General features: G+C 52.3%; 1 protein-coding gene across 1 annotated transcript; it reads left to right on the plus strand.

Moving 5' to 3' along the window:
• Positions 1-2,728: 2,728 nt before the first annotated feature.
• Positions 2,729-5,378, plus strand: DUSP1 (dual specificity phosphatase 1). The gene is made up of 4 exons (XM_051631462.1): positions 2,729-3,168; positions 3,295-3,443; positions 3,592-3,811; positions 4,342-5,378. The coding sequence occupies exons 1-4, from the start codon at positions 2,799-2,801 to the stop codon at positions 4,710-4,712; spliced, it is 1,110 nt and encodes a 369-aa protein (XP_051487422.1). The 5' UTR covers positions 2,729-2,798; the 3' UTR covers positions 4,713-5,378.
• The last annotated feature ends 4,880 nt before the right edge of the window (positions 5,379-10,258 follow it).

The following is a 10,258-nucleotide window of genomic DNA, read 5'->3' on the forward strand; positions in this document are numbered from 1 at the left end:
AAAAATCTGTCTTTTGGCTTTGTTTTCTATGTGGGATACTGGGAAGAGTTTAGGACAAGAGAAAAAACTATCAGAGGCATAGGGCTGTGGGCATCTGTGAGCCAGGGCTGGTTGTGCCCACGACAAGGCACTAGTGGCACAGCACCCTTAAATACCCTGCTTTCCATTCAAGCATTCAACCCATGCTGCTGCTCCTGGAATGCACAAGACTTTGGGCTGGATGGAGGAGCTCACCATCCCAATCAAGTGCCCTGGGAGAAGGATGTTCCCAGCTCCTAATCCCACAGAGCTTCTCTGCTGTGGCTGAGCACAGTCCTTGCTTCTCCTGTGCTTCTGGAGGTAATACCTGGCTCCCACTCACATGCCAAAGGGAAGTGATTCCTGGATATAAACCTACAGAAAGGTCAACGCCTGAGGTCCATAGGAAAAGGAGGGCATTTTTTCTAGGAAAAGTTGATGAATATATCTAGTCCTGTCGCCATCTGCTATACTGGTTTCTGATACAAAAAATTGGCAAGGAATTGGTCATTGGTAAGTCCTGCTGTTTGTCTCCTTAGAAAAATCTGGGTAGGTCGGTGCTGGATAAATCAGACGCAAGGTCCCCAGAGGCTGACCATGGCATGGTGTTGTCACAGTGATACCAGGTCTCGTGAGGAGCTGGGTCAGGGTGCATGGGAAGAGGACATGCGGATCCACTGCCACCAGCAGCACAGCCCGTGCTCCCTGCCCGCCCGAGCTCGTGCTGCCAGGGGACGTGTGTCACCCCCCCAGCTGCCAGGCCCCCTGATCCACAGCCAGTGACCCGCTGGGGACAGCTGCAGGGTCCCAGAACACTGCGTGTTGGTGTGGTTGAGCAGAGGCATCTCACAGCACTGAAGTGTACAAGCTTTCCTCTCACAGTCCCTTTCCAAGCTGCTGTTAAAAGAACGACCACAAACAAATGGAACGGGATGAAAAGTTTGATCCTGTGTTTATTTTTAAGGAATGTGTAGAGAAAAAACAAACAAACAAACAAACAAACTTGCTTTCAGGCTGCAGCTCTGGCAAAATCCCCACTGCTCAGCAGAGCAGAGACAATCTGTGATAAGTGGGTGAGCTGGGGCTGGCACTCACCTGCCTGTGCCCTTCCCCATGTCCTCTCCTACCAGCCACCCGAGGGAGCCTGGAAAGCCCTGGAGCTCTTGGCCAGATACAGAGCCCGGCTGGGTTTAGAAGAAGGTCTGAGGTGATTCAAAACGAGGAGACATCATTGGGGGAGAAGGTGTAAAGTTTAAGGACTGATGGTTGGCAGCCCTGGTGGGGCAGGAAGGGGGGAGAGGAGCCCCAGGGTGAAGGGTGGGTGGAGAGTTCTCCGCCAAGACGAGCAGCTTAGGAAGGGAAAACAGGAAGCTGCTCAAAGTGGGGAGGAAAGAAGAATGTGGCTGGCAGCCACGGGGGAGGGGGAATGACCGAGAGAGGGCTGGGGGAAAAGGGCTGAAGCAGGAGGAGGTGCTGGGGGCACAGCGAGCGGCCGGGAGCCGGCAGGGCTGGGAGGCACCGCGGGGAGGCAGGGGAAGTGAAGCGGTGCTGACTGGAAGCACTGAGTAAGAAACACCCGAGTGTGTTGGTGGAAGCTGGTCACCCACGGGGAAGACAAAACTTTTGGGAAGTGCTGCTGCATGACCAAGGGGGAGGAAAAAGAGAGGTCCCTCTGCTCCGCTGCTGGTTACTGGGAGCCCCAACTTCTGGGGGTGTTTGCCATGTGGCAAACGAACTTTGCATGGGCTGCAGGTCTACTACATTTTTTTCCCTTACACGTAAAATGTGATGGGAGAGGCTCTCGGAATATGTGTTTACATTATAAATATATATACAAATCTTATGTGTAGAGATGTCTCTACATGTATATATGTCTATGCATGAATACAAATAGATGTATGCTATGCTCGTCTCTTTATACATACATTTCAGGAGAATATGCATGTCTGCACCCATGGCTTTGTGCCCCCAGCAGTGCTCGGGTTTCTGTGGGAAAGGGGGGAGCAGCCAGCGCTTGGGGGGCAGGGACACAGACAAAGGCTGGCCCCGCCTCAGCAGGGCCCAGAGCCGTGGGGCAGGGGATGGGGGCAGCGGGGTGGCCCAGCCCCAGGGCGCCTGTGCTGGGAGCGGCGGGCACGGGGTGGGTGCGTGTTGGAGGCGGGATGTGGGTACCTCTGTGTGCGTGTGTGTCCGTGAGCGGGTGCCCTGTGTATGCGCGTGCACCTATGTATGTGTGCGTACACATGTATGTGCATGTATGAAGGTGTGTGCACATACACAGGTACGTTTATGTATGTACGGATCTGCTCGCCTGCAGGTTCCTGCGCGCGCGTGTGTGTGTGTGTGTGTGCGCGCGATGCGGGCAAGCGCTCTCGCTTGCGTTACTGCGCGTCTGTGACACACACGCCGTACAGACCAGACCAGCGCACCGGGTGCGCTCCCGTGCCCGCGCCTGTGCAGCGCCCGCTGCGTGTGCCCCGGGCCGGGCTGCGTGCCCGCGCACCGCTCGGTCCCTCTGCCCGCGCGGGCGCGCTCCCGCGGCCCCGCAGCACATGACGTCATGCCGGAGGGGCCGAGCGCGCCCTGCCTGGCGCGCGGCCAGGTGACGTCTTCGCCGGCGCCCACGTGACGCGGCCCCATTGAGAAAACGCCGGCCCGGCGGCGCGCGGCGCTATATAAGGCGGGCGCGGGCGTGCGGGGCCGGGCTGGGTCGTGCGGTGCTGCGGGACGTCGGCACCTTCCTCTCCCTCGTCCTTCCTCCTGCCCTGGCCGGAGCCGTCATGGTGAACCTGCGGGTGTGCGCGCTGGACTGCGAGGCGCTGCGGGGGCTGCTGCAGGAGCGCGCCGCGCAGTGCCTGGTCCTCGACTGCCGCTCCTTCTTCTCCTTCAACGCCGCGCACATCCGCGGCTCCTGCAATGTCCGCCTCAGCACCATCGTCCGTCGCCGCGCCAAGGGCGCCCTGGCCCTGGAGCACGTCGTCCCCAACGAGGAGCTCCGCGCCCGCCTGCGCCAGGGGCTGGTCCACACCGTGGTGCTGCTGGACGAGCGCAGCGCCGACCTGGAGCTGCCCAAGCGCGACAGCACGCTGCTGCTGGCCCTCGGCACCCTCTGCAGGGAGGCCCGCGGCGCCCGCATCTGCTTCCTCAAGGGTGAGTGGCTCCGGGAGCGCGCCCGGGGCAGGAGCGGGGGTGCGGGCCGCCTTGCCTGCGGGGCTCCGCTCGCCCCCGGCCGCGCAGCGCTCACCCGCCGCCTCTCTCTTCCCTCTGCCCCCGCAGGAGGTTACGAAGCTTTCTCCTCTGCCTGCTCCGAGCTCTGCACCAAACCGGCCGCCCCCACCGGCCTCAGCCTGCCCCTGAGCGCCAGCAGCGCTCCCGGCAGCGCCGACTCGGGCTGCAGCTCCTGCGGGACCCCCCTCTACGACCAGGTGAGCGGGACGGGCTGGGGCGGGGGCAGCTCCGCCGGGTGTGCCCGGGAGCCGGGGGCTCGGGCGCTGCCGCTTTCCTGCGGCGGAGGGAGCGGGAGCCCGTTTGAGAACTGTCGAGTTAACGGGTCGCTCGTCCTTTCTGTTTCAGGGTGGGCCGGTGGAGATCCTGCCGTTCCTCTACTTGGGCAGCGCTTACCATGCCTCCCGAAAAGACATGCTGGATGCTTTGGGGATCACGGCGTTAATCAATGTCTCGGCGAACTGCCCCAACCACTTTGAAGGGCACTACCAGTATAAAAGCATCCCCGTGGAGGACAACCACAAGGCAGATATCAGCTCCTGGTTTAATGAGGCGATTGATTTCATAGGTAAATGAGCTCTCTTTACAGTCTGTTTTGTTGTGGTGGGTTTTTTTGTTCTGTTTTTGTAATACACCCTAGAAAGTGATTTTTCAGGCATTATTTTCCCCAGTAAAACCTACATCTGAGATTGGGGAATTTCCTTTTGTTGGCAAGATATACTCGGGGAACATTTTGTTTAATTTTATTCCACTCAGAGGAATAATCACTTTTATAAAGCTGTTTGAAATCTTGAATCAAGAGGCACTGGTCTTGCAGAAAAGAGCTAGTAAATTTAAGTGGATTGGTATTAAAGTAATCTTGCAAGACTGCTAAAGTGACCTGGAGGAGCTATTAGTATAATTGGAATTGGAGCCCAGAATGAAAACAGCTAAACTGCTGGTTCCCTCGGGACAAAGGCTCTCTTTGTCTCCAAAGCACAGGCTGTACCTATTAGGCTAAGGAAGGGATGGATTAAAGAAATGTAAAACAGCCGTCTGTTTTCCCACCTCCGGAAGCAGTGGGACTTGTTTGCTAACTGCAGATCTTAATTATTTCAGACTCTGTTAAAAACGATGGAGGAAGGGTCTTTGTGCACTGCCAGGCTGGCATTTCCCGGTCAGCAACCATCTGCCTTGCTTATCTTATGAGGACCAACAGAGTCAAACTGGATGAAGCCTTTGAGTTTGTGAAACAGAGAAGAAGCATCATCTCCCCAAACTTCAGCTTCATGGGGCAGCTGCTTCAGTTTGAGTCGCAGGTCCTTGCCCCCAATTGCTCAGCAGAAGCTGGTAGCCCTGCTATGTCAGTATTGGACCGAGGAGCATCGACCACCACTGTCTTTAATTTTCCAGTCTCCATCCCTGTTCATACCTCATCCAGTGCTTTAAGCTATCTTCAGAGCCCCATCACCACTTCCCCAAGTTGCTGAGAAGCAGGTGAAAATACAGTCAGAACTCAGACTTACTGTCTCAGAAGTGCAATAACTATGGGGACAGTGTCATCAGTCATTTGTGTTTTGGGGGGAACCATCCAAGCACCACAGAACAGTGTCATAAACAGAGAGGAGCTCACCCGATGCTGGACAACTAGGTGTTACTTTCTGGTGACTTTTGAAGCCAATATCTGGATGTCTACAGAGATCCAAGGACACTGTCTCTTCCTGAGCTGTTACTTCTTGTCTTCTGTCTGTCCTAAGCCTGCTCCATGTTTAGTAGCATGCTCACCAGTATTCTCATTCCTGGATGCTCTGAGCAACATTGATGCTGTCCCCTTTTATATGATGGTCCTATTTATTTATTTTTCCATTAGTGCATTGTTTTTTGCCTTCACAAACCTAAAGTTTCATTTCTAGAGAAACCAAATACCTCAGTATTTTTTTGGTACTGTAATCCTGTGTGTACATATGTCAGCTTCTCCTGTTCCCAAGCACTGACGTGAAAGCACCAGGCAAGTGCTTTTTTGAGTTGCCAAGGGTTGTATGTTTGCTGATTTATTTATGATGTGAAATAATATATTTCTTCTTATGAAGACATAGTTTTGTTACATGATTATAACTTTTTTATACAAACAGAATAAATTATGATATTTCTATTGAGCTGGATGATACATTCTTTGAAATCTTGCATTTTACAGTCTCAAAACTGATGTGGAAGTTCCCAGGTGAACAGCTGTTAATAGAAATCTGAATTTTCAACTCTGCTGGCCCCAGGTCTTGACTAAACTAGATAGAAAAATGGGTTTAAATGACATAGTTGACTAGAAACCTACTTCTGCTTCTGAACTTCAGCTTTTCTTTGTCCCTATGTAATTATATGCAGTGGCAAAAAGCCAATGCTGGCTTCTCAGCTGTAAGTGGATTTGGTTGCAGTGATGACCACTGAGCTGTATCAGTCTGAACCAGCTGAAATTTGGGCACAGGGTTATGGTGAATTTAATACAGTTCTTTCCTTAGGAAGGAGGAATAAACTTCCTTATTGCTTGTTTACTCTTAGGGCTTCAAAGGTTAAGTCTAAAAATTAACCTGTTAGTAACAGGTCTCCAAAGCTTGTGAGTTTGTGCCAAGATGTTTGTGTTTGGTTGTGTTTTTTTCTTGGCCCACCTCCTTGATTCCTTTTTGAAACTCAAACTGTCTCTGATCCCTAGAGTGAAGTATCTGGCTTGCTGGCTATCTCTGTAAACAAATCAGGGCACAAGAGCTCAGGTAACCAACAAGTCATTTTCTTACTCAAATTATCTCCTGCTGCAGATTCTCACTGGAGTGACATTTACCTGGCACTTCAGTTGACGTGATCAAAAGAGTATTGCAGAAGCCAGGCAGGGAGTTCTAGCAGGCTGGTACTCCTGGCAGCTCGTGGGCAGGAGCTGCAGGGTGAGGGTGACAGGCAGCAGACTGTGCAGGGTTAATGCTGTGTGGTGGGACAGAACTGCATCTCTCCATGGGGTGTGTGGGGCAGGGTGCATACAGAGGGGTGCAGCATTGCTGTGGAAGTGATGCAGCTGGAAGCCCTGTAAAAAATGGTTTTACTTGGGCAGATGCAGCAGGTTATGACTGTGTAAAATCAAGGTACTCGAACAGTTATGATCCTAAGCTTTTCAAAGAGGGTTTTTTAAGCACGAAGCAGCTACACTTGTCTCATAACTGGAAACAAGCAAAGCACCACAAACTCCTGCTGAAATGCTGCAAGCTACCCGGAGTATTAATGGTGCTAAAATCCAGGACTCTTCTCCTGGGAGAAGGTGCCCTTGAAGGATGGGATGATGCACTGCTGCGTCTGAAATTCTTCCATGTGAGCTATCCCTCCAACGCAGCTCTGCCGTCAGCGCTACATGTTAACTACCGTCAAGCTTCAACCCGACACCAAGGGCTAAAAAAAATAAATAATGGAGCAGCTTAAAAGGAGAGATCCCTGGGCACTAACAAAGTCAGAAATCCCTCTTTTCCCAAAGCATACATGAACCTCAAAGTGCATATTCCTCCCCAAAATCTGTCCCATCCTGCGAAACCCCTTCATCTATGGAAAGTCCCTTGGGAGGTTGTCCTGCTCTGTGGGATTGCACCTACCACTGTTCTTGCTGTAAAGCATGCAAGGCTGTTGCTGAATACCTGAATACTTTTTACACGTGCAGTAAACAGGCTGACAAACTTTCACCTTCAAAGCAAAGCAGAGCCTGTGCAGTGGAAAAATACAACCTTGGCAGCCCTGGCCAGACAACTGATAAAAAAAAAAAAAATCCTGCCTATTAATTGTAATTCAAACAGAAATCCGCTCCCCATCAGCTGGGGGAGCTTGTTTATGTGTTTCTTGGAACAATAAAACTCATTACCTGGCAGCTGATCAGCTTTTATAACCTAAGCAGGCACCTGACAGGGGCACAAAGAGAGCTGCTTCAGCACAAAGCTGGGTGCAGAAAAGCCAGCCAGCCACAGCAGGGCTTCAGTTCCAGCAAGGCACTAACAGGCACTTCCAGCTCTGGACCTGTGATGTCCTTTTCCAAGTCGTGATCGTGAGCCCAAATCACTCTCCTCGTGCCCAGAGCTCAGATTTGCGAACTCTGTGGACAGGATGGCACCCAGTCCAAACAAGGGCTGGATAAGGGGGCAAGAACGGCAGCAAAAAAAGTGAGAGAGATTAAAGTGAGACCTACGAATGTCACCCCAGTGCTACAGTTCTGGGGAAGGGATGGTCTCAGCTGACGGGTTCACTGGGAGCAGGGAGGGGGAAGGAGCAGGGTGGACGGCAAGGAGAGGGGCAGGGGAGGTGTAAGCCGGGCAAGGAGGCATAAGGGGCTGGGACGGGCAGTGGCAGATCCTGCGCATGGTGGAGCCGGAGAACGTCTCGGCGACAGAGCTGAGCTGAACTGTGCCTGCTCTGGCTGGGCTGGGGCAGCGTTTTCCCTTCTCACCCCTCCTTTTTTCTCCTTTCCTCGCTGTTTGTGTTTGCTTGGGATACCAAGGCATACGGTTCACCGTGGTTTTCAGCACGGAGCTCCCGTTTCCCCTGGCTCCCACGCCAGCCGCCTGCCCCCCCCATGCTAGCGGGGCTCGGCTGAGCCCCTGCCCCTCGTATCCGAGCCAAGACCCCTAGAAACCCAGCATGGGGCTTTCAGCTCATATAAACCTGTCGTTCTGCAGTTGCATACATCCCCATGGAAACCACGAGGAGTTTCCCCTTGGTGAGGACGGCAGTAACATCACTTCCTGCTGCTGACAAACCAATTTGTCACCAAGTGATAAAAAGGCATGTTTTGTGTTTGCAGGAACTGGCTCCGGGCTTTGTTCCTCCCAAGCCAGAGGCTGCTCACCCGTCCCGAAGGCAAACAATGGCCATTGTGTGCTGCGTAGAGCCGGGATGGGGAGATGTGGACAAGCCCTTCGGGTCCCCAGAATGGCAGAGACTGGACCACAAGGTGCAGAGGTTCCAAAGCGTATAGAGAAAGGGCAATTCATGGCAGTGTTAACCCAAGGCAGCTTGTGGGGCTCCAGGCAGCACCCACAGATGGGTCCCCAGAGCCCAGGGGTGTACACAGCCAACCCACACAGGGACCCAGCACGTGAGCTGCCTGTAATAGCCCCAGCAAGATGCAATATGCAGGGGATACAGAATACCCAGTTATCACATGACAAACAGACACCGAGCTCCAGATTAAATGCGTCTTGGGTAATCCCCTTGTCTCAAAGCTTTTGCCTTTCTTTTGTAATCAGCCCTTGGAAAGGTGCTGGCTGTACTCAAGCTTAGGGACTACCCTGCATTAGTCACTGCCAGTATCAGACCAGCAGGGCCATAAGGATGTGTTATGCCATTATGTTTAAAAAAGAACATTACATCCAGATCATACACAGGCAAATCTAGTTTGCCTGGTTACCACTAGGATTTTTCTCTGTCTGGCTCCAGGAAAACAGAAAGGGTACCGAGAGTAATTTGGAAATGGTGTTTAAATCCAGCCCCCTAAAGCCCACTTCCCTGCTATGCAGACAAGTTGCAGCATGGTGGGGAACAAAAAAGTCATGGTGACTGTCTAGTGTAGTTAGAAGTCCCTGTGCCTAAAGCCTCATCTAAACCTGTTTCTTATCCTTTTCCTTTGTTTCCTAGCAATGTGTGTGCCAGACCCCTACACACAGTGTAGCCAATGAGACTCCACCCAGGGCTTTGGCTTCCCCAAATCTGCTCTGATCCAGGGCTGTGGGGAGATTGGGAATACAGCTAAAAGCCAAGCTCAAACCCACTCATGGCTGAAAGAACAAATTAGCCCTGAGGTTGTTTTGCATGTGGCCTTCACACTACTCTGTACTTACTATAGTACAGAGCCAGCTGAGAGACGTGGCCAAGGTGCCTGGCCAGGTGGGTCCCATTCACAGGGGTATAAAATGTTAAGTGGGATCAAGATATTAAAGGAGGGAAAGCAGCTCTAAAGGGAGAGATGGAACTCTTGCTCAGGCTGAGGATAACCTTCAAGGGATGAACCTTGGTACCTGAGAGCTGAGTTGCTCTGCTGTTGAGGTGGGTAAAGGATTCCTGTTTTTGAGAGTAATTCCCCATTTTTTAAGTGCAGTTGAACAAACCTGTGCATGTCTGGAGAGCTATGCCAAGGCTCTACATGGATGGGGCACTGCTAGACTAGCACACAACATGTTGGGTTGATGATTTTAAGACTAGTGGCCAAAACCAGGAGAAAAAGCAGGTTTGTTTTTCATCCTTACATGGTGTGGGTCAGACTGTTCTCCAGGTGTGGGTTTGGCTTTTGCCTCTACATGAGAGTTTCCGTTTCTATGGTTTTCCAGCTGCTGCATGTGGCTGTGCACCCCTCTGGCAGTGCTAGGCTGTGTGTGCCCTTAGTGCTGAGTCTTGCCAGTACCCACAGCACAAGTGAGGGCTGGAAGGCTGGCTGAGGTCCCTGGGAGGCTGCTGGGTCGGGGGTTTCCTGAGCAGTGCTCTCAAGATCTTGTATTTGCATGTGTTTCCTGCTAGACGAAGAAATGACTTGGTCTGGGCTTCCCCTCCTGAGTGCTGCTGGCAGGGAGGAGAGTGGGTGAGGTGAGACACTTGGCACAGCCCATGGGCAGCTTCCAGCTCACCTTCCAGCCAGCAGGGTAGGTGGTGAGTGGGTGTGTTCCCCAGGTGGGCGCTCTGCATTGGTGTGCTGTCAGCAGGGTCAAAGGTTTTCAGCAGGGAAAGCAAGAGAAGATGCTCGTGAACGTATTTGGTGTATGCCTAGGAATATGGTTTAGCACTGGACTCTGTAGAGGCAGGTTAATTGTTGGACTTGATCTTAAAGGTCTTTTCCAACCAGAATGATTCTGTGGTTATGTATGGGAATAGGGATGAAGCACAGCTAGTAACAGCAGACATTAGTGGTCCTGTTACATCTTACCTAGGTCTTGTTTGACATTCAGGCTTGGTGAGTCAGGGCTGTGGGAGCAGTAATTTCATCAGCCAATTAATTCCCAAATCCATTTCATACAGACCATGCAGGGGC

The sequence above is a fragment of the Apus apus genome, chromosome 13, assembly GCF_020740795.1.
Source record: "Apus apus isolate bApuApu2 chromosome 13, bApuApu2.pri.cur, whole genome shotgun sequence".
NCBI lineage: Eukaryota > Metazoa > Chordata > Aves > Apodiformes > Apodidae > Apus > Apus apus.